The sequence below is a fragment of the Anser cygnoides genome, chromosome 1, assembly GCF_040182565.1.
Source record: "Anser cygnoides isolate HZ-2024a breed goose chromosome 1, Taihu_goose_T2T_genome, whole genome shotgun sequence".
NCBI lineage: Eukaryota > Metazoa > Chordata > Aves > Anseriformes > Anatidae > Anser > Anser cygnoides.
In genome coordinates, this window is record NC_089873.1 from 102,866,187 (window position 1) to 102,892,242 (window position 26,056).

The following is a 26,056-nucleotide window of genomic DNA, read 5'->3' on the forward strand; positions in this document are numbered from 1 at the left end:
GAAGCTGGGAGAGAAGCTGCAGGGCTATGTTGTGAGCACAGGAGGTGGTTGTGCTGAAGAAGAGAAATGTGTGAATCTCGTGCTCAGCCCATGAGACTTGACAAGCTTAGAGTAATATAGACACTGAGGTGTTGTTTAAAATGCATCTTAACCTGGGGTGTGATTTGAAACCAAGATGCTTAAACCTGTGCCAATACCTATGTGGGCACTTGTTTGAATGTAATTTGATTAAACATTTAAAGCATAATGAAAAAGACAGTATTAACACGGTGTGAAAAAGGATATAAGCTATTTTCCCTGTGGACAACACCTTCCTTTCCAAGTTCTCAATTTTCATGTGTGACTTACTTATCATTGAACATTCTTTGCATTTCATATTTGACCTGTGGTGAGGAAACAAAAGCACAAAAAAAGTCAGTGAAAATGCTTACAAAACCGTACTAGATTCATACAAATAATATCAGTGAGATATATCCAGTTGGGCACGCATCCTTCTCCCAGTGATTATTTTGCTGGGGAAGAAGCAGAACCTAGTATGAAGTCAGGAAAACCAACTGAGTTTTAATAGTTAAAGTAGGGTTTGCAAATATCACACCCAAATTAAGTGTGAACTCCTAATTAATGAGCACAGTACTTCTGCAGTTGGCATTCCCATTGTGTCAGGCCCTCTCTTGTCTTGCCCCAAAATGCTGTGCACTATTTTCAGGGGCAGTTAATAGTCCTGGCATATCTTATTGTATACTTTGAATTTAAACAGTGGCAGAAAGAAGTGGACAATACATGGGAGTAGGGGGTCTTTATCTAAGACAAGACAGTGCATGAAAGAAAAGAGGTTGGAACCAAGGTAGGATGAAGGGGATGTGCAGCAATCCATGCACTGTGGTTCCTTTCAGTTTCGCATGAGTTACGCCCTAATTAGAGTATCCTGTGTTCCCAGTGTAAAGAGTTGAGGCAGATATGGGGCTGTAGGCCAGTGTAAGAGGCCTTTCAGCTATGCAGGCTTTGAGCCCTGAATGCTAAATAAGAGTGGATCTTGTAGGCTAGATTTTGTCGTATTTGAGGTGAAATTTGTTTCTCACATCTGTCTAACATGTTTTCTTCTACCTCGGGAGCAGTGGAGTGAAGTGCAGCAGATGATAAATGGCACCCCGGTCTATATGTACCAGGACTGCAGTGTGCTTTCTGAGGGAGACACCGATCACTGGCTTCGCACCAACTGGATTTATCGGGGTGAGGCAGCCTCTCGCATTTATGTGGAGCTGAAGTTTACTGTGAGGGACTGCAAGAGCTTCAAAGGCGAAGTGGTGACCTGCAAAGAGACTTTCAACCTCTATTACATGGAGTCTGAGCAAGATGTCGGGATCCAGTTCCGCCGCCCGCTGTTCATCAAGGTCTGTAGTGCTGTGGGTGTAAGGCTGTCATGCCTTTCAGCTTAAACTGGGTGTGTCTTGCTGGCTGGGGGCGGACAGGAGAAGCAGCATCTGGGGAAGGGACGTGGATAAGTGCTGTCCTTTGAATAAGCTTTGCCCCTAAGTGCCCTCTGTGATGCTCAGAGTAGTCACTGCCAGAAGAGGCAATAGTTTTCAGATGAGATCAGACCTATTTAACTGGATGCAACTTAGGTAAGGATTCTAAAGGATTATAACTGTGCCTGATTGTTACATCAGTTTTTAGAGTAAAGCAGAGACCAAAATAATATGACTTGCCTTAGGCAATAAAGCAAGATTAGACCGAGTGAAGAACAGAACCCAATTCAAACCTCTGTAGGTGCTCCTCTTCATTTGCTCTGATTGTAATTAGATATAGGGTGTTTGTTTGTTTTTATTTTTTCTAAATCTAGAGGTGTTGGCTTGTTACAACGTATTTCTCCCTTGTGTGAAAGTATTTAGTACTGCTATATTTTACCTGCCGTTTTCCCTGATGTGCTGCCCTCTTGCCATGAAAATATTTCAATTACAGAATGGGGAACCTCAGCTTTTTTGGAGAGGAACTTCTGTAACTCAATTGTGTCCTAAAAGAAGCCACGGACCTAAATTACTTGACTGCCCTTTTCCTCTGCAGTTTAAATGATATGTTATAAAAACAAAGAACTGTAAAAACTACAGTTCTGCTGCTTCTGCTACTGGAAGAGTAGAACTATGGTAGCTGACTCTTCCCTCCCCCCTCCCCAGTGCACCTCCCTTGCAACTGGAGGCTGACATGCATCTGCGTGATACCTCCACAACTCTTAAACCTGCTTTATGATCCTACTACCAGAAGCAGCTGCTGTGCAGATTTTTTGCCATCCACCTACATGGAACAGGTGGTGTCGTGTAATGGGGAGGGGCCTACAGTGGAGAGGAACATTTACCAGTGTCTCTGAGAAGAAAGACCATCCCACCTGCAGTCCAGTTTTTCCATATCATTTAGTGTCATGGAGACCTTTCCCATTTGCCCCACTATAAAAAGCATCTCTCTCACTCTCTCAATTCAGTCGGTGAGGCAGTGGGAAAGTGGAAGCATTCTTTACCCAAGTATTTTCAGTGCTAAAATGCCTTGAATACTGTATGACGAGCACCTTTCAGTAGAAGGTCTGACCTGCATCAAGTGCAGCCTGGAAACAGGTAGCTGTAATTCACTGGTCAACTTCGAAAACACATCTTTAAGTACTGTTGTGGTTTTATTTTACTTTTTATTGCATATGATTTGCAAACACAAATATCACAAGGGAGATTTGCTCCTGATTTGTTAACTTCTGTTAGGGTAGTTCCTAAAGACATCCAAGATCACAGACCCAGAATACAGTGTGCTGTATAAGAAAGTGAATGACTGGAAATGAGTTGAAAGGAGATGGTGAAAAGTAGGAAGCAAGAGAGGATAGGATAGTGCTCAGTTGTTAGTATTTCTTCCAAGTGCAAAGACAACATGCAGTGCACTGAGATTAGAAACAGTCAAACATGCAGCCTCTAAAAGGCCTTAGTGTAAAAAATGTTTGACAGCTGTAGGTAACTTGGAGCTGCTGCTTGCTCAGATGGTAAAGCTGTTGTCTTTTTCTCTTTCACCTAGCTCAACACTGTGGCAGCAGATCGAAGTTTCACAAACAGAGACATTGAATCCGGTGCCATGCAGCTGAACACAGAAGTATGCCCCATTGGGAAGCTGTCTCGCCGGGGATTCTACTTAGCTTTCCAGAACTCAGGGGCTTGCGTAGCGATGGTGTCTGTCCGAGTGTATTACAAGACGTGCCCGGAGGCAGTGCGAGGCCTTGCCCGTTTTCCAGAGACGCTAGCAGGTTCAGAGGGGCTGACAGAAGTGCTTGGGGCCTGCGTGGAGCATGCAGCTGAAGAAATGGGCTCTCCCCCTAGGATGCACTGCAGCACTGATGGCGAGTGGCTGGTACCAATGGGACGATGCCTTTGTGCTGTGGGGTTTGAGGAAGTCGATGGGAGCTGCGTAGGTGAGTATGCAGACAGACAGTGGCTTTAGGCCATGGGAGAGGTTCCAGGGAGCTGGAGATCAGAGTATCTGTAAGCACAAAGTGGGAGCAGGGGAGTTAGTGTGGTCTACCTCTTTCTTGCCTGCCCTCTGTGCCTGACAGCCATTTCTTAAACTTTTTCTCCCCTCTTTAGCTTCTTATTCAATTGGGATTTTCTCCTTATGTGTCAGGTGTAAGACCTGCACACACCTTTCCACTCCCTCTTGGGCTTCATCCAGGAGCTTTCAGCTCTGGAGCTAGTTTCTGCGAGCTGTAACTGTGTGATTGACACTGACTCACTCAACAACTAGTTCCCAGCCCTTAAATGGCAGCCTTGTTCTCTCAGGGCAGACAGGTCAGACACACAGTACAGTGTGTTTGTCCCGTGACTAGAAAGTAAAGAGCTGCAGGGGGGCAAGTTTCTTCTTCATGCCCCCTTCTGCTTGGACGGGGATGGTTCTTCTGCCATGAGAAACTGTGTAAAGCACATTGCACAATACCATCAGGGCCTGGCTCATTTCTGAGGAAGAACAAATAGCAGGCATAGGAGTCTCCGTGCTACTGGAGCCACAGAGTGAGACAGGGTTCTTGGAGCAAGCAGTGCAGGGCTATCCCTTTGTCAAGAAGGGGAGAGGATGCAGCTTCTTATGGAAAAACTACATGTGTATGCTAGGGAAGAGGATATGTGTGGTGGTTTTGGGGATATGTATTAATGCAGAGGGGGAGGTAAGAGCACATTTCCACTCTAGTTTTCAGAGCCATATGGCACAAGGCTGAGGCAGTTCAGAATATAGGGGAAGGAATCCATGCGTTGCTCTCAGGGTCAGTGGAGTAACCTCTCTGCTCTGTTCTGCCCTTGTTTCACTGCAAGGAACTGGTGCCCCTTTCAATCCCCACTGCTTGCTGCTCATTTTTCTTGGAGAGCTGGCAAAGGTTGAAGCACAAGATCCTTGCCCTTCTCCAGCAATCCCCTATCCTTGTATAGCCCAGCCAGTTTTTCCACTTAGGTGCTACAGAGCTCTCCCCGCCCTCCTGAGAGCACTCCCCTGGGAAGGGGCAGGGAAGCTGTCATGCCTGGACAGGCCCTGGCTGCTATCACAGCACAGGTTCATTCTACATCTGTGCTTTTATCCCACTCTGCCCAAGTACAGCTGCAGCTAGGAGTGTCTTCTATTGTATCTGTGGAGAACTGGGAGGTCTCCCAGGAGATGAAGGGAAGAGGGGTAGAACCTAGCAGGGGAAGGGAGAGATAACTTCAAGCCCCCAGAGCGGTGTGTTATTTTAGCATCAGAGAAGGTGAATGTAGGTTGCCTGTTGGGGAACATGTTTGGCTCCTCTCCCTCTACAGAAAAGACATGGCATTATGCAAACAACTGGGAACAATCCATGTCAGGATGAAGACTGAGGTCAAGGCTTCTACTTTTTGTCCTTGCAAGGTGAAGGACTTCCCCTTCAAACACAGAAAGAGGGACAGAATGGAGGAAGAATACCTTCAGGCAGAGTATTCCGGTTCTGATTTTTGCCTTGAGCAGGAAGAGAAAAAAAGGAAAGCTGTACTATGATCCTTGCCTCATAACAGGGAGGAGAATCTGAACTCAGGTACAGGACAGGAGGCAACAGAAAGCCAGAACTCCAGGTTCTGAACTAGTTCACCCAAGCCCTCAGTGAATTTCCAGCTGTACAGAGCTCTGGTAGATAAATGGCTCAGCCATCCCATCATACCCAGTAAAGCTGTGCCTGCCCAGAACATTGTGTCATCCTCTCATAGCATTTTATACCTCTCTGTTATCTGAGCTTGGGACTACATCTCTGCCAGTAAGCCTGGCCCTCCATGATTAACTTCCTGAAGTATGTCATTTACTGTGAATACAGGAGGCTGACCATGCCCCTAGCTTGCATTCTGGTTTCTTGGTGGGCTCTGCAGGGTGACGGGTGAGTCAGTTACTGATGCTGAGCTCCCTGTCAGCATAGTTCTGGTGTCTGAAGACTGTCCAGTGCTTGCTGGCAGTCTCAGGACAAAAACACCTGTAGGAATAAGCAGTGAAGGGTTAGACCACTGCTGCCCTCTCTGTCCTCAGGTTCTTGGGTGAGCAGTCCTAAACCCACCCTTTTCCAGATGTGTTTTTCACACCTTGTTGCCTGAAGCCACAGCTTGGAGCAGATGACCAGGGACTGGGGAAACCAAGTGCCCAGAGTGGGAGAGAGTCTGGACTGTAGCTGAAAATGCTGATTCGAGGGAGAGCAAAGGGACAGGCGCTGACCTCTTCTCTCTGGTGAACAGCACTAGGACCCGAGGGAACAGCATGAAGCTGTGACAGGGGAGGTTACTCCCGTGCATAGCCTGGAGTCGGGCTTGATGATCCTTGCGGGCCCCTTCCACCTCGTACTACTCTCTGGTTCTGTGATTCCGTGACTTGAGCACCTCTCCGCCTCGCTCAGCCTGTGGGAGCCGAGGGCAGAGCCTGCCCTGCTTCTGCCAAATGAGCCCATGGCGGCCACGTCACAGGGAACCGCAGGTAGCAGGGCGCAGACTGGGAAGGACGCAGGCAGCAGCGGCAGCCCGGCTCCCCAGCCTGACGCCCGCTCGCCCGCTAATGCGGCAGGCCGCCGGCGCCTGCCGCCCCCACGCCCTGCCCAGCCGGGCGCTCCGGGGGTGGCTTCGCACCGCCTCTGAGGCGGGGCCGGCCCCGCGTCCCTCGCGGGGCTGCCGGCTCTCCGCCCAGCCCTGGCCCCGAGCCTCCTCGCTCCTCCCCGGTGCTGGGCAGCCACCTGCCGGCCGCTCTAGGCACGGCGGCAGCGGCTGCGTGGGCCCCGGGAACCGCGGCGCCTCGCTTGAGGAGGCGGCCGCCGGGGGAGGCGGGAGCGGCCGGGGCCGGTCGTGGCGGCCGGGGCCGGGGGCTCAGCCCTGAGGCGCCAGCGTACCTCCCGCTGCGGGCCCCGGGGCCTCGTCGTGGCCCCGCGGCTGTGCCGTGCCTGCCGCTCCCGGGGCACCAGTCTGGGCTGGCCTGGGCTTGTTTTGGCTCACCTGCCCGAAACTGGATGGCCTCGTTGGTTCTGCCCCCGCTGTCCCGTCCTTCCAAACGTGCCCGGGCCCGAGGCTGGCTGCCCTTAGCCTGGACCGTACCGTGGGCATGCTGACATCTGGATATTACAGCCGTGTGCCATCGCTCTAGCTTGCACTTCCAGGCTCCATTTGTCGCTTATGTCAAGACACAGCCTGAGGTGGTGTGACCTAGTCCAGCTGACTGGTGTGTTCACTGTTACCTCCCAGGCTTATCCCTCTACCCAGACGTCCACCCGTGCAGTTTCCTCCCTGCACTGCCTTGCTACTAGGCTTACTGCCTTCCTCTGAGGCAGTCATCCCACCTGAAGGGTCCTAGGGCCACAGTGAGTAAAGCGGAGGCTGGCTTTACTCTGAGCAAGAGATGTGGACTGTAGGTCCATGTCCCAAATTTCCTTTCTGTGTTAGCCTGATAGTAAGAGTGTGTGTATGTTGTGCATTTATGGCAAATAGTATTGTCATTGAACATTGGCATATGTGTTACACAAATCTGTGGCTCTGCTCTTGATTTGTTTTTCATGTTGCTGTCAAAGCCAATCCAATCCAGACTGATCCAGTGACTGATTCCAGATGAATTTTGAAATCTTATGCTGGAGCAAAATGGCAGGAGGTCACAAAGTTTTCATCTTCACTCAAGCAAGTAGAAGTGCTCTTGGTCATGAGCAGACTAGAGATCAAAGAATTGTTTCTTATTCTTGACTATTTCTGAAAGAGATTATTTGATCTTAAATAGAATATAAATAGCATCTCTGGGCTGCATCCTGTAGTGTTAATGAGACAGTCTGCCTGCCATTTGAGGGCAAGAGAGGTAACCAACAAGACTGAGATGAAGCAGGTTCTCTGATGGCAATCTAGAGAGAGATCTCAATCTATGGTGATGATAATCACTCTTCCTGAGATTGGGCCTTTGTTAGCAGAAAAGTTTTTAGTTCCTTCAGGTGTTCCTTTATGTCACGTAGTAGGAGTGGCTGTAACGTTTTTTGTTTTCTCGATAAAGGATTGATTTCTGTGTTATGCTCTACTACAGTAAGCCATTTCAGTCAGGCTCCAGAGCAGATGGCTTTGGGGTATTCTCCATTGGGATATCCTGAGGGATTATCCAGGACATGGTTGTTCTCATAGTGCAATACGAAAAGGGTAATATCCTCAATGCTCAAGTTAAATGCAAGGCAGAAGCTTGGTAGAAAATTAGCGTGTCCATTCCTCAACTATGTGATTAGTGATAGGTTGTTTGATTGTATTTCAAGAACACTTGATAAAATAGGGGGTTGGACTAGATGATCTTCAGAGGTCCTTCCAACCTCGGCCATTCTGTGATTCTGTGAAAATCATTTAGCACAGGTCAGTAAAACATTTAAATTCTCAGGGTACTGCAACTTTCCTCACTCCTTTCCTCCTTGCTATATACTTATAGAGGTGAAGCATTAACCTCGAGATAACTGGTAGACAGACTAGTACTCCTGGAGCTCAAGCTAGTAATAATGCATCAAGGATGCTGTCAGATGATACAGCTAGAGAAGGGCATGGCTGCTTATTTTTATTGGACTGGAAATAGGAAACACGTGGCACGTATTCTCTTGCAGTGTGTTAGCTTTATAGCCAGTTGCACTCAGTGCTGTTATGCAAACTGATAATTATCTACATATTCCCCAGGGCCCTGCTAAGTACAACATTTGAAATCAGAAAATATGCTTCTGCTAAATAGCCCACTGGCTATCCTGTAGGAAGTCAGCAAGCAGAGGAGTCTGAGGAATCCAAGGACTTTGAGACAGTATTTACAGCCCTTACTGACAGAGCAGAAAACTTGAAAAGTAAGATAGAAAGCAATATGGATTTATGCTGGAAAAAAGTATCTGAGGCTGATTAGGTTGTGTTTTCATGAAACATTCTTGAGATTCTTCAGTCTACAAATTCTATCATAACATTGATCCCACCTTGGGCCTGCATCTCCTCACTGTCTGCTCTTAGAAGATGATTGGTCTAGGTGACCTCCAGGGATCCCTTCCAACCTCAATATTTCTGTGAACTGAAAGAACAGAAGAAAAGCAAGCATGTAAAAGGAGCTTTCAAGAAACTGAATGAAACTGGCAGGTTGTTTCCTGTTGATCTTATGTTGAATTGTCTGTGTCTTCACAGCCTGCCAGCGGGGATTCTACCGTCACTCTCTGGAGACTAACCGCTGCCTCAAGTGCCCCCCAAACAGCTTGTCCAACGAGTCAGGGGCTACATCTTGTTCCTGTAACGCAGGCTTCTACCGAGCACCTTTGGAGGGCCAGAACATTGCTTGTACCCGTGAGTTCTGGCTTGATAGAAAGAACAAGGAGAAGGAAGGAAAGAGTGCTGGGAAATGGGGATGAGAGGTCAGAGAGGGAGAGAGGTTGGGGGGACAGAGGGCATAACTTGAAATGCATCAGCAGATGGGAAACTGCCACAATACATTGGGTGTTATCGGCTGGATCTAATACTTTCTTTCATTCTTCTTGTAGGTCCCCCCTCAGCTCCCCGCAATGTCAGCTTCTCCCTTATTGGCACACAGCTCTCTCTATGGTGGCAGCCACCCAGTGACCATGGTGGGCGAAAGGATCTGACTTACACAGTCTTCTGTCAGCGCTGTCATTTCATGTCTTGTGAGCCATGTGAGGCTGGTGTGGTATTCACCCCCAGTGCCTCTGGTCTCACTAAACCTGCTGTGGATGTGGACGGCCTAGAAGCTTACACCAACTACACATTTGCTGTGGAAGCCCATAATGGTGTCTCAGGAATGGGACCTGCTCCCCAGAGAACTGCTCCAGCTGTCTGGGTCGCAGTTGGACATGCAGGTTAGCAGAAGCAGAGAGAAGTTCTTCCTGCTCATCAGGAAAAGGAAGAGGAATCTCTGTGAATGTTTAACCTTTCTCCATCTCCTTCTGTCTGCCACATGTGTTGGTATGGTATGATAAGGTACCTCTGCCTCTGACATGTAAAGTCCATCAGTCATATTCCTTGCAAGCTAAGTCAGCAATAAGCATTATCCACCAAGAGCTATGAATCCACCAAGGACTTAACAGAGGTGAGGAGGATAAAGCCCTCCCTGTGATATGCTGTTGTAGTCCAATGAAGATATTGTTATTTGTGTGACAGGAAGAATGGGGCCTGTGGCACGAAATATTATCCATGACTCAAATATTGCAAAAAATCAAACCAAACACAACAGAAATCCAGATGTAGCTGAAAATAAAAACTTCAGAAACATAGAGAAATTTGTATGTTAAAAACATACAAGTTCTCCTTGACACATTTATGTATAGTTTGGCTTCAAGTTGAGTAGTAGTTTGACTGTCCTGTGAATATTTTCCAGAGTGCTGTTAAACAAGATTATAGAAAAGTGACATTGGAGTGCTCAGCAGCCCTTGGTACTTACCCCAGTTCTGATTTAGTGACTTTTATACGACTCCCTGTCTTTTCTTCCTTTTGCTATGCAGAGGCAGCATAACTCTGAGCTAGGAAAGCAGAACTACGTTGGGTTTACCTCATCACTTCCTGGTGATGATGAAGGACAAGGAGAGAACCAGGCTTGACACGTCAGTCCCTGCAAACTGTTAAGAATTATCTTTTTATTCATGAATAGCATTCATCTGCAGTCAACTGAGAGATTTTGAGTACGGAATTTCACAGTACCATATGAAATGGAGTTGCATTCATAAATCACATAGGAAAGTTGTGTCACTGTTGCTGTAAGAGCACAAAATCATAACATTTTGTTTTCAAATTGAACAGTACAGTTCTGGGTTAAATGTAATTTCTTGAAAGACTGGTTTTGTTTCAGAGACAAAAGATATGCTCTTCTTCTGTTGGGGTAGATACTATTGGGGTAGCATGCTATTCTTAGAAAACAACAGATTACAGCTGGAGACCCCCTTTTGCTTTCACCACAGAATAGAAAGTTAAGGGAGTGGCAGTGGCAATGAGAGTCATTTCTAGTTACATGGTATGACATAGAAGGAAAGATAGAGCCTCTGATGGAGAGAGGCCTTACTTTGCGTTGTTTGTATTTCATTCTGATATTCTTTGTTTTCTCCCCTGCAGCTCCAGTGACAGTGTCCCATTTTATCCTGACACAAAGAGATGACAGTAGTCTGTCTGTTTCTTGGCTTGCCCCACGGCAGCGCAGCCAGACCGCAGTGGAGTATGAGGTCATGTTCTTTGAGAAGGTGAGACCTGCCTCATCTGTTCTTCCCCCTTCCACTTAAAGGGCTGAAAATGTCCTCTTTGTTCCATTCCGTGTGGGTTAGTTATTTAACCTTGTTCAATTTCTGCAGGGAGAGGAGGCACGATACACAGTGAAGCACCTTCTTGAGCCAAATGTCACTCTGACAGACCTTCAACCAGACACAGCCTACCTGCTTCGTGTGAGATCCATCACACCTCTTGGGCCCGGGCCCTACTCCCAGGAGCAGGAATTCCGCACCCTTCCACCAGGTAAAGTACAACCATTGGTATGTCATTAGTGAGAAACTCACTTTTCCATCAGATTGTATATGCACATAGTACACCAATCTCTTTTTGTGTTCTGCTAGCTGCAAAGGCAAAGAAATCGCACTCCTGAGTTCTTTGTCACCAGGGCCAAGACTTTACAAAGCTCTGCTTTGTGAAAATGTTCAACAGGGAGTCATTTTATCCTTTGTGCTTGCTGTTATACAGAATCCTACTGTACTTTCCCATTCAGAACTGATCGGTGTCAGTTTTGTGTGTTATTTAGATAAATTATTCACCATCTGTTCATTTAGTTCTCCTGAAAGATATTTTGATTCTGAATAGTAACATTTCTAAGTTCAAGTGTTAGCAAAACAATTAACATATTTATCCTTTTATGTAGAAATTGCTAATGAAAAGGAGAACTCAGAGGACTTCAGCACTATTTTTTTCCAGCTTTATCATTTCTACTGTATGTAGTTCAGCCCCTGGATGTGAGACTGGCAGTGACTCTGCCCAAAAAGATGATATGTGCTGCTGAAAAAAATTCTCACCCAAAGCACAAAGTGTAGTCCAGTTTACTGAGGCCTCCGGCATCAAAGAATATCTTATGCAGGCCCCACATCCAACCTTCCCTTTCCCTGGTTATCCAAAGACTTCCCTGTTATCAGAGGTTTTCTGTAAAGGAGCTTACTCTCCCTTCATTCCACAAATTCACAGATCCTCCTAGTGACCCTATGGATGTTTCTGATAATCCTAGAACTGAGTTCATTGAAATGATGCCTATGAAAGGCTAGTTTTACTGTAACGAAGCAAGAAAATAGAAAAAAGGAAAGGCATACATTAATTTTAATAAATAGTTATAGTAATTCAGTAAAAGCTGTTAGAGACTTACGATACCATGATTGAAATATCATTTAAAGATTTTCTTTTTTTAACACCAGGAGCTTTGGGTAAGATTTTCATGCAGTCAGTGTCAATTATGATGACATTAACAATCTTAACCAACAGACTAATGTATCACAAAGGTTCTGTGGAAAATATTTAAATTAACATGTAATAGATGTTTTTGATTATAAAACGATGTGCTAGGAGATACTTTGCAGCTTTCCCCAAGCTTATGCTTTTTTTTTCTCTTTAAGTAAAAGTTGATCATCTCATCATGCCAAGGCAAAGGTATTTTGAATATGAAAGGAATAAAAACCTTGCCAACAAGGTTTCATTCGGTGGGAGTCGATTCTTCGATAATATAAGGATTATATATTTTATATATATATATATATATAAGGATTTTTAGCTGCAATGGTTTAGAGATATTAGTGGAACAAGATTTGTAGGGATAGACAATTTTTTAAATCTGAATTTGAGTTTAGATCCCTTAATTTTTTGCAGAAGAGCTATGTACTTAAGAGCCTGTCCCTTTTTTCTAGTTGGTTTAATAAAATATATTACTTCCCCTTCCAAATCTTGCCTTTTTGATTTTAGCAAAAAGTAATGTTAGCTTTGCCTCTTGATTTCTGCCTAAGCTGGTGATTTTTAGTAATTTTAGTGGGATGAGTCAGCATCAAATTGAGCAAGAATAACAAGTGTTAATTAGGCTTTACAGATGCTGAGCATTGGACTGGATGTTAGGAAACACTTCCAGACACTGTTGTCATGCAGCTGTTCCTTGCTAAAAAATCCCTCACTTATTGAAACATTATATTTAAGAATTTCCTTTTTTTCTGCATGCTTTCCTAAATGTCTTTAGGAAAAATATTAAAAGATGTAGACACTCATTAGATATGGATATGAACACTTTTCATTAATGTATTTAAAAATAAATTATTCATTTTTTAATGTACAAGAAATAAAGGCTTAAAAGCAACCAACAGAGGGAATTTAGTATTTACTCTGATAAATTCAACTATATTGTGTGGAAATGGATGGTTTTAGCTTAAGAGTCTAAGTAGAAAAAGACAACCTGAGTTATCTGAACACTATCTGAGTTCTATCCAGTCACAAAATGAAACCACCTGACACTTTTTTCTGAGAAAACAGAAATACGATGTTAGATTTCAAGTACATGTCAGTGCTTGCTTGTTTGCAAAAATGCTAAGCAGCCAGTGGCTTCTGTCAAATTAATTAGGCAAAAAACCAAACCCAGATTTCCAAGGAAAGGGAAGGCAGAAGGGGGAAATGAACTGCATAAAAAAGAAGAGCATCAAACTAGACTGCTGTGCAAACTTGTGTCTTTGCTATGCCATAGTCTAAATCAGCTGCTGAGCAGGAAAAAGTCTGATCTGAAAATGTAGTTGGAGAGGAGTGGGAGGGAAGAATAGCTGTTCTTCACTTACATGTGGGAAGAGACTCTGGAGTTGTCTAGTTCAACTGCAGCAGGGATTATTTGAAAGCTAAATCAGGTACAGGGATAAATTACTCATCTAGACCAGGATCACAGATAAGAGTGAACCAGATACCCACCTGAAGACACACTATGAGCATGGATAACGTGCATATTAGGACTCAAATATGGTCACTCTGTTGCCTGGAAGATGAATCACCATAGTTCACCTAATACCACTGGCTGGTAGAAGCTGGTTGCTACATTCCAGACAAATAATTCTTGTTCTTTTAAATGATATGGCCTTTATCTTTTCCTTTGCAGACACAGGAGCTCTATCTGGTGGAGTCATAGTCTCCATTATCTTTGGAGTTCTACTATTTATTGGGCTGCTTCTGGGACTTCTGTTCTTTCGACGAAAGTAAGTGTTGATTTTTGGAGTTGAAAAAGATATAGATGTAGGAGTATGACACAAAGCTCAGAGGAGTGGCTGATACCCCAGAGTGCTGTGCTACCATTCAGAGGGACCTTGACAGGCTGGAAGGTTGGGCTGGGAGGAACCTCAGGAAGTTCAACAAGGGCAAGTGCAGGGTCCTGCATCTAGGTAAGAATAACCCCAAGCACCAGTACAGGTTGTGGGATGACCTGCTGGAGTGCATGTCTGCAGAGAGGGACCTGGGAGTCCTGGTGGACAGCAGGCTAACCATGAGTCAGCTATATGCCCTTGTGCCCAAGAAGTCCGACAGTATCCTGGGCTGTATTCGGACGAGTGTTGCCAGCAGGTCAAGGGAGGTGATCCTCCCACTCTGCTCAGTCCTGGTGAGGCCACACCTGGAGTATTGCATCCAGTTCTGGGCTCCACAGTACAAGAGGGACATGGAGCTACTGGAGCGAGTTCAGAGGAAGGCTGTTAAGATGATTAGAGGACTGGAGAACCTGTCATACGAAGACACGCTGAAAGAACTGGGCCTGTTTAGCCTGGAAAAGAGAAGACTGAGGGGAGACCTCATTAATATATATAAATATCTGAGGGGAGGGTGTTGAGAGGCTAGAGCTGGTCTCTTTTCAGCTGTGCCCAGCAACAGGACAAGAGGCAACGGGCACAAACTGAAGGACAGGAGGTTCTGGCTGAATATGAGGGGACACTTCTTTACTGTGAGGGGCACTGGAACAGGTTTCCCAGAGAGGTTATGAAGTCTCCTTTTCTGGAGATATTCAAAACCTGCCTGGATGCCATCCTGTGCAACATGTTCTAGGTGATCCTGCTTGGCAGGGGGTTGGACTAGATGATCTCCAGAGGTTCCTTTCAGCCCTGCCCATTCTGTGAAAAATAGCTGAGCTATAAAAGCTTAAGAAAGAGTTAAGAAAGAAGGACTTGATATCTCTGAGGAAGTTGGATGGGTTAGCTAGAGGTGAAAGAAGACGACCAGTGTGCTGCAGTAAGATGGAATGACTCTAAGTAATTTCAATTAGCAGGGTTGGATGGGTTGGTATGTCTGTAAGATAATGCTTGCTGCTGAGGACAGAGGAAAGTATGGTGATTTCTCTCTTTTTTTTTTTTTTTAATATAATCCAGCACTATCATACTATTATCATGACAAATGAATAAAAAAAAAGTGTTGTGGCACAGTCTTTTATATAGTTGCTGATCAATTAAGCAGGCAATTCATGTATCCAGTTATTTCAAACCATGTTCCATATACTATTACCTTAATGGTCCTCTACCCAGATACAAAGTTCTACTTCCTTTACAAATGTCTACAAGACTGCTTGTTTTTTTTTTTAAGAAGATGAGGTATTTTACTGAAAGTGTACAGAAAACATAAAATAAATAGAAATTCATCTTTAGTTCAACAACAGAGGAACAAACAAAACTACCTGCATGGAAACAAAGTTCTATTTCTAAATGTACATTAAGTACCACATTCTATTACAGGCTGTGCTCTACCAAGTAGATGCAGTGTCTGGTTCCACTTTGCTCTGAGCTACCCAGAACTCTGTGCTTGACCAACTAGGGCAGACTCCCTAGAAGTCTTGCTTTCTTCTTTGCTGTTTGTTAACCATTTGAGTCTCATGACTTCTCCTTATGTTCTAGGCATGCTCGTCGCAGACAATCACGGCCAGATTACAATACTTCAGGCTTTGATCGAGGTGAGCTTCTAAGGGATAGTGGAACCAGGGAGAAACCTGGAATGGGTGGCAAAATATGAAAAGAATCATAATTTTCAAACAAGGCGCCAGTGTGGATTTTCTGATGTAATCTCTCTCCTTCTATAATAGATGTAGTATTATTCAATGTATGTTTGATGTATTTGTTGACTGCTTTTGTTTGAAAGACGTGGATTTAGCTCTGCTTCTGTAACTTTGCCCTATAAAGCTTGACCAAAGAGTTGACAGGTTAAGTTGCTCTTTTGTTTCCCTTTACCATAGAGAAGGTCTGGTTGAAGCCCTATGTAGACCTGCAACCTTATGATGACCCTAACAGAGGAGTGCTGGAATTCATTAAGGAGCTGGATGTCTCCTGTGTCACTATGGAGAATGTGATTGGGGAGGGTGAGTTTGTTGGCCTTCTCGTCATCTTTCAGTTCCCCCACACTGATATTTGGCTGCCTATTCTTGAGCTCATCTGTGACCTTTTGTCTCTGGTTGTCCTCAGGGGAGTTTGGGGAGGTCTATCGTGGGTCCCTACGGCTCCCAGGCAAAGAACGTATTGTGGTTGCAATCAAGACCCTGAAGTCAACATATTCAGACTCACAGTGGTGGAACTTTCTGCGTGAGGCAACAATTATGGGTCAGTTCGACCACCCAAACATTGTGCATCTGGAAGGAGTGGTCACCAAAAGTAAGAGCGTGGAAGAGCGTCTTGTAATGACATAGAAAGTGGCACATTCCTGGGACCTTTCTTAGGAGAGGGTTATGTCAAGGAGGCTGTGTTGGGAGAAGACACATTGTTATATTAGCCTATGGTGGAGAATGAGTAATGGAGAAGGGGTATGGATTTCCAGTAGAGTCGTGAGGCATTGTTAAGAGAAATCTTCTTGGGTTGGTGAGTGGAGAAGTTGGAATAGCGTAAGGGGTGGTGTAAGGTTATGTGTGATACAAGAAGGAATACAGAATCATCGGGGGAAGTCTAAGGGGGAGGGACAGCTAGCTGTCAGAGTGGAGCAGGGATGGTGGCGGTGGTTGGGTATGGTCCCCTGTTTTGGGGGAATGTGGAGAGTGTCGAAACACAAATTGCAAAGGTGAGCTGCAGAAAGGGTGACACTTTCTTCTTTTCCCCAAGGGAGGCCAATGATGATCATCACTGAGTATATGGAGAATGGAGCACTGGATACCTTCCTGCGGGTGAGAGATCCCAATCTGTAGTAGGCTTGTGTACTGCCAGAACTTGTACTTGAGCTGGATTTAGGACCCTAAGGGAAGACTGGATAAAAGATCTCTACATCCATATAATTTCTGGTCACATTTCCAGTCTTGGCAGCTGAATCTTGATGCAATCAAGTTTGCTCAGTATACAGAGTGTTGTCTTTGGCAGATAATGTGCAGGTGCCTCGTGCTGACTCTGGAGACCACCACCAGTCCCTTAGTGTGAACCTGTGGGGTCCTGTGGGCTGCAGCACTGCCTTTTTGCTTGTTCACCAACACCCTCTTTTACAAGTTGATAAGGCCAGTAACTAGAAAACAGCAGACTGATGTCACTTGACCAGGGTCTTCTGTCACTTCTTCCATGCAGGAAAATGAGGAAAAATTTAGCCCTGTGCAGCTTGTGTCCATGTTGCAAGGGATAGCCTCTGGCATGACCTACCTTTCAGAACACAACTATGTGCACCGGGATCTGGCTGCTCGCAACATCCTAGTAACACGCAGCCTTCAGTGCAAGGTGTCTGACTTTGGTCTCTCCCGAATATTGGAGAATGATGCAGAGGGAACCTATGAAACCAAGGTAATGCGAAAACAATCTCTGCTGAGATAAGGCTCAGTCTTGTAATTTAGCTGTAGTCTTTGGGGTTGGGATTCTGCCAGATAAGAATGGCAGGATTTCTTTGTAGTAGGAAACGTGCCAGATGAAGGATTTGGACAAAAGTCTGAAGAAAATAGGTTTTCTTCTCTGAAAGAAAACCTATTATAAAATAGATTTTACAAAACTGTTATATTTATATTATATATTCCATTATAAAACTGCATATATATTACATACATTACATATTATATATTATAATAGATATATATTTTATTATAAACCTGCAAGTCACAGTGTGGTTGAAGGTGGTGCTTTTCTTTCTGGAGTCTGTGCTGATTTTGTTTGCTAAGAGATTCAGTACCACAGAGAATATGGTTTTTGAAATGAAGCAAAATATGGGATCTTACATTTTGGACTCAGTTAATTATATGTAGCTTTGAAGATAGCCTTGCTGTGAACAGGAGTTTGGACTAGAGACATCTACACATCCCTTTCAAAGAAAGCTCCAGTGATTCTACTATCTTGTGTCACTCAAAGAAAGGCTGTTATTGGTGTCATTGTCTTAGACCCACAGCTGTGTTTTTTTTGTAGCATTTAGCTGAACACAGGGCTTAAACAAAATTACTTTCCAAAATCATTTATGTCCTTTTCACAAGATTTCCCCAGAGGTGATCACACATCACTTCAAGTGAAGTGGGCCCGGTCTGTGAAGCATTTTGTAAGCTCCTTGAATGAAAGCACTGGAGAAGCACGACTCAGTGATACAAGCTGGTTACCCTATGTCTCTTCTCTTTCACAGGGTGGTAAGATTCCCATCCGATGGACAGCCCCAGAGGCCATTGCTCATCGGATATTCACTTCAGCCAGTGATGTCTGGAGCTTTGGAATTGTCATGTGGGAGGTGCTGTCATTTGGTGACAAGCCATATGGAGACATGACCAATCAAAAGGTAACAGACATTGACCTTGTGATGATTTAAGGAAATAAACCAGGAATACAGGCCCAACTTGTGTTGATCTCCCTCTGCCTGCAGCCTTGTCAGTCTTCTGAACACAAAACTACTCTGTCTCCTTCCTGGCTAAAAATCAGCGCAGCCAAGTCAAAGACAGTAATGTTTGGGTCCCTGAACCAGGTTCAGATGTCACCAGCAGCAAGCCAAATTAAAGACTGATTAATCCAGCCACAGTCTTTGAGTTTAGAGATGTTCTTTGCTGATTTCTTTCTCTCCTTTCTCTGTCTCTGAAGTATTTTTCTAGTCTCATACTTGTGCCAGGCTTAGTGCATCTATGAGGTTGCCACGTGGTATTGAAATTATTCTTCAGAGCCTAGTTCCACTTTTCTCACTGGGCCTGTAACAGAATCACTTGGTCCTCACTTCTAATGAACATATGCCATGAATGGCAAATGGGAGCTAAGCTAGTAAAGGACTGAAACCAGCTGTGTATGCCACTTCATGTTTTGACATCTCACGTGTCCTGATCCTTCGCTGTGCTGCCCAAACTCTACTTTATACACATGTAACCGGCTTCAGTCCCCACCCTGGCTGCACACGGTGCAAAATGATGAACTGTCTGCTCCCAGCCCCACAGAGGCCTCTGGCTCCTCTCTTTCACTCTCTGCTCTTTCCTGAGTTCTATCTGTCCTCTGTGCAGGTGATGAAAAGCTTAGAGGATGGGTACCGGCTCCCCCCGCCTGTGGACTGCCCATCTATTCTCTATGAGCTTATGAAGAACTGTTGGTCGCATGATCGGATGAGGAGGCCTCAATTTCATGAGATCCAGGCACAGCTGCAACATTTCATCTCAAGCCCTCATCTCCTCCGGTCTGTTGCAGACTTTGATCCAAGGTAAGCAGACTGTCTTAGGGAGGGGGAGAAGTTAATTGGGAAATTTTGGCCTCCTGGTTTGAGCAGGAGGAGAGGTGATGTTAGCAGTGCAGGCTGGCAAGAGACATCTTAAATGCTGTATATGCAGAAGGTAGCAGTAATCTGTCTCTCATGGTGACGCAGGGCATACATAGCCACTGGCCTGTGCAGTCTGATCACACTGTGTAGAGAAAAGATGAGTTGGCTTAGACCTGGCAGAGGGTTCTTGCTCTCTAGCTAGTGAGGCTGTCGTCTGAGCCTCTTGCCTGGCTAATGAGGGTTTCATCTGTCTTTAGGGTAACACTCCGGCTCCCCAGCTGCAGTGGATCTGATGGTATCCCCTATCGATCCATTCCTGAGTGGCTGGAATCCATTCGCATGAAGCGCTATATCTCCAACTTTCGCACTGCTGGCCTTGACACCATGGAGTCAATTCTGGACCTCACGGCTGAGTAAGTGCAGGCTAAGCTCTCACAAGGCACCCCATGCTATTTCACAAATAGCTGTTTCGGTCCTTCTGCTATCTGAACAGGCACTCATATTTACTTTGAAATCTTCTTTCCGCCCTTCTCTGTGCAGTTAAATGGAAGTGGATGGGCCTCTTACTCTATAAGAGAATAATCAGCCCAGAAAAATCATGATCACAGCTCAAGCTGTGAGACTAATTCTCCAATTGTCCTTGCTTGTGACTTTCCAGGGGCCTGAGCTGCTCTGAACTCACATTAGACACACATCAGAGCAAGGATAGGCAACAGATGACAGGCAGTTCTCTAACCTGACCATCTCTCCACCCTCGTAGGACTTGATAAGAGAATTTTCTTGCCTTGAACTCAGACAGGCTAGTGACATTCTCCCCACATCAGCCAGGCACTGTTCCATCCTAGAGCAAAGTCCTTCTGGGCTCTTTAGAAAGGACTCAGACCAGATGCTTTACCAGTACACACTTTTCCTAGTGTAGGGTCAGGGATGTACAACCAGGTATAACCAGAGTAGTTACATAAGACAAACAAAAAGGCACAGTTCAGAAGCAGACCCTGCTGAAAGTTTGAGACCATTGGGAGCAGACATGGCTGCAGTCCTGATTTAATGAGAGGAAAGAACAAGTCACAAAGTGGGAGAAAACAGTTGACTGGGTGGGCAGAGGTAGCCAGAGAAGGAAAGGAATATCTAGATGTTTCTTTCCTCTGGAGAAAAAGCAAGTGTAGCAAGAGGCACTGAGGGAAAGAAAACATTCTGAACTAATGCTTGGTAAGAGTTTCTGCCCTTAAACACACCCCAATCCCCAAGGAACAAGAATAGCAATTAATTTTTTCCTCTCTTCCATTTCCTTCAGGGACTTGAAACAGATGGGAGTGTCACTTCCAGGCCACCAGAAGAGGATCCTGTGTAGCATTCAAGGCTTTAAAGAGTGATCAGTTGTTGCTCTCTTAAGCTTGCCAAATGCTGTCTTACCCACGTACCACTTGGAATCATTCCTATGGCAATTGCTTCCAAATGAGTGACTGGGACAAGCAAAGCAAAACAACCAGGACTGAAAAGACTTATGAGGCAACACCACCTGCTCTCATTTCTGTTGCCCCTTGCTTTTGCTCTACAGCAGTCATTGGTACTTTTCAGAACACTGGTCTTAGAATCTGTTCTCAGCCATGTCTTCTATAGTCTGTTTTGTGCAGCACTAAGTAATCCCTGTAGTCCACATACTGGACTTTCAGCCCTCAGTAAATCACATGGAGACATAAGATACATTCAGTTGGGGTGTGGGGCATGGATAATGCTTTAAGATTGGAGATGAGGATTCAGATAGAGTGGGACCTTCTAGGAACATGCGTAAGGATGCAGATGTAGGGTTGGGCCCATTCACTCCCTGGTGTACATCCATTCTCATTTCAGCAGCCTTCTGTCTTCCTTATTTTACAACATGAACAAACTATTCAGTCTTTCACAAGGCTGCTGCTAAGGGATATATTTTTAAATTCAGCTGTTCTTGCCTTAAACACCACCAAGTCATGGTGTACTTTGTTCTTTGGAGGAGACGTTGGGAGTAGCAGCACATCCTGCTATAACTTGTGTGATCATGTAACCTTGGCATGTTGCTTATTTGCACACGTGTACTTCAGCAGAGAGATTTACCTCTCCCCAACCCGCTTAATACCTTTACTGGTGCCATGGACACAAAACCCTCTAGGTACCCATTTTTCTCTGCCCCTTTTTTGACAGAGGGAATAGTCTTGTTTGACTGGATAGGGTGTTTGTAACAGAAAAAATGTGTAGGTGGTCTGTCTTATTCTTTCTCTGTGGAGGAAGTGTTATTATTTATCAGAATTCAAGACAGAGGTGCTATAGACTGTAAATAGTATTTTGTAAATAAACTTGTGGCAGAGCAGGCTGTGTTGGAGTGCTTTGGCTTATCTCAAATACTATTGGGACCTTTGCTCTAGCATATACATTATGTGCCAGCAGTGTGCTTACATCTTAATTTAGTTGTTTCAGCAAGGTTTAAGTTCTCTGGCAGTCATGTAACTGCAGATGAGCAAATGCAGCTGCATTAGGACAAAAGGACGCATGTGCAGGTGGTTACTTCAGACATTTTTTCTTTAAACCCATTACAGCTGTAATCTGTTAGCCAAGTCCATCTTCATTTGTGGTGAATGGAGCCAAATCCAGCTGGAGGCCGGTCACTAGTGGAATCCCCCAGGGCTCAGTGCTGGGGCCGGTCCTCTTTAATATCTTTATCGATAACCTGGATGAGGGGATTGACTGCACCCTCAGTAAGTTTGCAGATGACACAGGGTTAGGTGCGTGTGTCGATCTGCTCGAGGGTAGGAAGGCTCTGCAGGAGGATCTGGATAGGCTGGACCGATGGGCTGAGGTCAACTGTATGAAGTTCAACAAGGCCAAGTGCCGGGTCCTGCATCTGGGGCGTAACAACCCCAAGCAGAGCTACAGGCTGGGAGATGAGTGGTTGGAAAGCTGCCTGGCAGAGAAGGACCTGGGAGTACTGGTTGATAGGCAGCTGAATATGAGCCAGCAGTGTGCTCAGGTGGCCAAGAAGGCCAACAGCATCCTGGCTTGTATAAGAAGCAGTGTAGCCAGCAGGTCTAGGGAGGTGATTGTCCCCCTGTACTCGGCTCTGGTGAGGCCGCACCTCGAGTACTGTGTTCAGTTTTGGGCCCCTCGCTACAAGAAGGACATGGAGGTGCTCGAGAGAGTCCAGAGAAGGGCAACGAAGCTGGTGAGGGGTCTGGAGAACAAGTCTTATGAGGAGCAGCTGAGGGAGCTGGGGTTGTTTAGCCTGGAGAAGAGGAGGCTCAGGGGAGACCTCATCGCTCTCTACAGGTACCTTAAAGGAGGCTGTAGAGAGGTGGGGGTTGGGCTATTCTCCCACATGCCTGGTGACAGGACGAGGGGGAATGGGCGAAAGTTGCGCCAGGGGAGGTTTAGGTTGGATATTGGGAAGAACTTCTTTACTGAAAGGGTTGTTAGGCATTGGAATGGGCTGCCCAGGGAGGTGGTTGAGTCACCATCCCTGGAGGTCTTTAAAAGACGTTTAGATGTAGAGCTTAGTGATATGGTTTAGTGTAGGACTTGTTAGTATTAGGACAGAGGTTGGACTAGATGATCTTGGAGGTCTCTTCCAACCTAGACAATTCTGTGATTCTGTGATTCATACAGCTCCTGTATTTACCCCTAAACTGTGAGAATAATTAGAAGCTACTTCTCTAGTTTGAGGAAATAGGTGTGTAGTACTTCCTTCTGCTGCAGAAGAGAGTATTCAGGTGAGAAGGGGTGGGGGGGAGAATCACACTCCGCTCATCCTAAAGCTTCCTCAAAAAGCGAACTGGACTCTCACATCCTATCCAGGAAGACTTAGCTGTCCTCACCTCATGAACTGCATTTCCGCACCTGTGCTAAGTCTAGCTTGGTGAAGATGGTGAGTGCCAGTCATTCTGCAATGAGTTATTTGTAAGTAGCTATCAGTGTTTCCATAATGGTATAATCCTCCAAATTCTTAAGGGTTTAAATTAACACTCCTGCTTGTGGGAAGGTCTTGCTTACCTATGCCCTGCAGAAGGGTTAGGAAGCCCAGAGCTAAAAGGATGCAACTTAAGGCAAGAAGGATGGTTTCTATTCAAGATGAGAAGCAGCAGGGCATACACACGGAACCATGATACGCGTGTATCTCAGCCACTTGAGTTACTGCAACTATAGTATGACACAGCTGACAAGATAAGCTTGCAGTGTGAGTCTTGTTAGTATACCAAGTTCAATCTTAGTAATATCATCTATGCTTCGTGTTAAAGTTGCTGCATAGATGATATCCAGGCTAGAAGGGAAGCTTTGATTAGGCTGACATGAGATAAAAGCGTGTGTCATGCATACGTAAACTTCAGTGTAGCCTTGCAGATGATAGAAAACTGGGAGTGGTTGATACACCAGATAGCTGTGCTGCCATTCAGAGGGACCTCGGCACATGGGAGAAATGGGAAGAGGGGTGTCTTATAAAGTTCAGCAAGGGGAAAGGCAGAGCCCTGCAGCTGGGGAGGAATAACCCCTTGTGTCAGCGGGGACAGACTGGCTGGGAAGCAACTTTGCAGGACCTGCAGGTCCCAGTGAGCAGCAAGTTGCACTTGAGCAACACACCCTTGCATCAAAGGAGGTTAACAGTAACTGGATTGCACTAGGAAATGCAACACCAGTAGCTGAAGGGACGCTATTCGTCCCTTATCCTCTCCCCTCCGATAAGACATCTGGAGTGTTGTACCCTGTTCTGGGTTCCTCAGTGCAAGGAGGACATGGCTTTACCTGGAACAAGACCACTGTAAGGCCACCAAGATTTTGAAGGGATTAGAGCATCTGACGTGAGCAGAGGCTGACAGAGATGGAACTGGTTAGTCTTGCAATGAGAAGACTGGCTTTGGTTTGGGTGGCTCTTATCATTGTGTATAAATACCTGATGGGAGATAGTCGAGAAGAGGAAGCCAAAGTCTCCATGGTGGGATCCAGTGAAAGGAAAAGCAGCAGTGGGCAAAAATGAAAATACAAGAAATTCCCTTTGAAGGTAAGAAAATGTACTGGGAGCATGGACCAACACTGGAACCCAGAAAGTTTGTGTCATTTTCATCCCTGGAGTTACATAAAAACTGATGGGGCACAGTCCTGAGCAACTTATGCATACTGACCCTGCTCTGCGGTCTGAGGTTGGGCATAGAGGTCCCTTCTGCCTTCAACTGTGATGAGCTGCTGAATCAGCTAATCTGAAAGAGATGAGGCTGCTCAGCTCCACGTCCCCAGGTACAGCCAGTAGCAAGCCTGAGCTTTCCTATTCCTGATAGGCACTCCTGCATGCATTCAGGCAAAATGCATATACATGCACATGTACATGCTACTTGTGTGCACACACTTGTATGTGAGTGACCTCACAGACAGAAAAAACACAGCAGTCATGCAAGCACAGCACAAACAACCTGATCCTATTCCCTTCTCTGGCTGATCAGGATAAGCCTGTTAGTGAGAAATGTATACATAAATACCATGAAGCCCTGGTAGATTCTACTGGTAGAATTGAGTTTTTGAGACCAGCTGTCCAGTAGCTGGGTCAACAACGATCACAGCTCTCCTCAGCTGCTGGCACCAGGACATATGACCCCCTCAAGGCCTGTAGCCACACTCCACTTGTGGGTATGTAGTCACCTTTGCGTGCACACACACACACGATTTCTCCAGTAATGAGCTGTGGACATTGCATCTAGATAGCAAGTGACCCCAGGATTCCATGGTCTCCCACTCACCTTGCACACAGATGAAAACTGTTCTCTGGTAACTGGTCTAGGCTTACCAGTAGCTGATTTCCAGACCCCAGGGTAGCTGGCTTGGACCTCCTGGGAGCTCTAGCAGCTGACTCATACTGGACTTTGTGGCAGCTGGTCCAGACTCAGAGCCATGCCAATTGATGGCTCTCAGCTCTTGTATCCTACTTTCTCTCCAGCTACTCTGGCTTGATTTTCACTACTGATTACACAGTGACACCCAAACAATATACTTGCACTTTGGTATTTCCTGTTGCTGGCATTTGGACCCTCCATACACATACTGAACAGGGTCCCTTCACACAGGAAAATAACTTTAAAAGGAGTTTAAGAAAATGGGACAGACTGCTGGGGACATAGAGGACACAGCCAGATGAATCTGCTGTATATGTGCAGGCAGCCACTTGTAAGCTCTTTTTCCCCCATTTTTTTCCATGGTGTTTCTTCTCCTTGATCACTTCCTTTTCCTGCCCCTAAACACCTCATTAAATATGTTGTACAATTCCCAGATGCGTTTCCCATGCATACCATGCTCCTCAGAGGTAGTAATTCCCCCTTAATCTGCAAGGTGATCTAGAGAGCCCCTCCACTCTACTCTGTCTGTCCCCAAACACTGGGGCTTATTCCAGGCCTGTGATAGCTCTACAAGGAGCTGCATTAGGGTGCTTCTCTCCCACCGTCATTATTCCTCTCCTGTGTGCTCCTTGGTGTTTATGGAAGAGTTTTAAATCACAAAAGCTAAAAGCAGCCACTCTGAAACCCTGCCTATGAACCACCAAGAAATCAGGTAAGAAACTAAATAGAAAGCAAATGTAGAATTTGTTTATTCTTTGCTTACCCTACAGGAAACTTCCAGGCATTTCCTGGATGCATTTGAAAGGAGTTATTGAGCATTTCCCCCAAATTGGCAAGAGAACAAGACTTGGTTTCATGTCTTTGAAGTGCAGAAGCATTGATGCTTACCACAAAGAGTTTCACCTGCAGTGATCGAAACAGTACTGTGCTTAAACCATAAACACCAAACACAAACACTTTTTCTCGAAATAGCAACAGTGAAGACAAAGCAAATTGACAACTTCAGCCCAGTTTGATGCAAATGAAATGTAGTAACACCTGTCAGTGACACATCAAGCA

General features: G+C 45.4%; 1 protein-coding gene across 3 annotated transcripts in view; it reads left to right on the forward strand.

The window, feature by feature from the left end:
• The window catches only part of EPHA1 (EPH receptor A1), a 34,880-nt gene extending 13,382 nt beyond the window's left edge, over positions 1 to 21,498 (forward strand). For all 3 annotated transcript variants that reach the window (XM_067004989.1, XM_067004992.1, XM_048051581.2), the window contains exons 3-18: positions 1,116 to 1,391; positions 3,046 to 3,436; positions 8,652 to 8,807; positions 9,002 to 9,334; positions 10,581 to 10,705; positions 10,814 to 10,973; positions 13,615 to 13,711; positions 15,386 to 15,441; positions 15,721 to 15,843; positions 15,947 to 16,132; positions 16,574 to 16,635; positions 17,024 to 17,233; positions 18,051 to 18,200; positions 18,904 to 19,097; positions 19,412 to 19,567; positions 20,449 to 21,498. In XM_067004989.1, coding sequence (XP_066861090.1) covers positions 1,134 to 1,391; positions 3,046 to 3,436; positions 8,652 to 8,807; positions 9,002 to 9,334; positions 10,581 to 10,705; positions 10,814 to 10,973; positions 13,615 to 13,711; positions 15,386 to 15,441; positions 15,721 to 15,843; positions 15,947 to 16,132; positions 16,574 to 16,635; positions 17,024 to 17,233; positions 18,051 to 18,200; positions 18,904 to 19,097; positions 19,412 to 19,567; positions 20,449 to 20,527 — 2,736 coding nt within the window. In that variant the 5' untranslated portion in view covers positions 1,116 to 1,133 and the 3' untranslated portion in view covers positions 20,528 to 21,498. The remainder of the gene's footprint in view (positions 1 to 1,115; positions 1,392 to 3,045; positions 3,437 to 8,651; positions 8,808 to 9,001; positions 9,335 to 10,580; positions 10,706 to 10,813; positions 10,974 to 13,614; positions 13,712 to 15,385; positions 15,442 to 15,720; positions 15,844 to 15,946; positions 16,133 to 16,573; positions 16,636 to 17,023; positions 17,234 to 18,050; positions 18,201 to 18,903; positions 19,098 to 19,411; positions 19,568 to 20,448) is intronic.
• Positions 21,499 to 26,056: the final 4,558 nt, after the last annotated feature.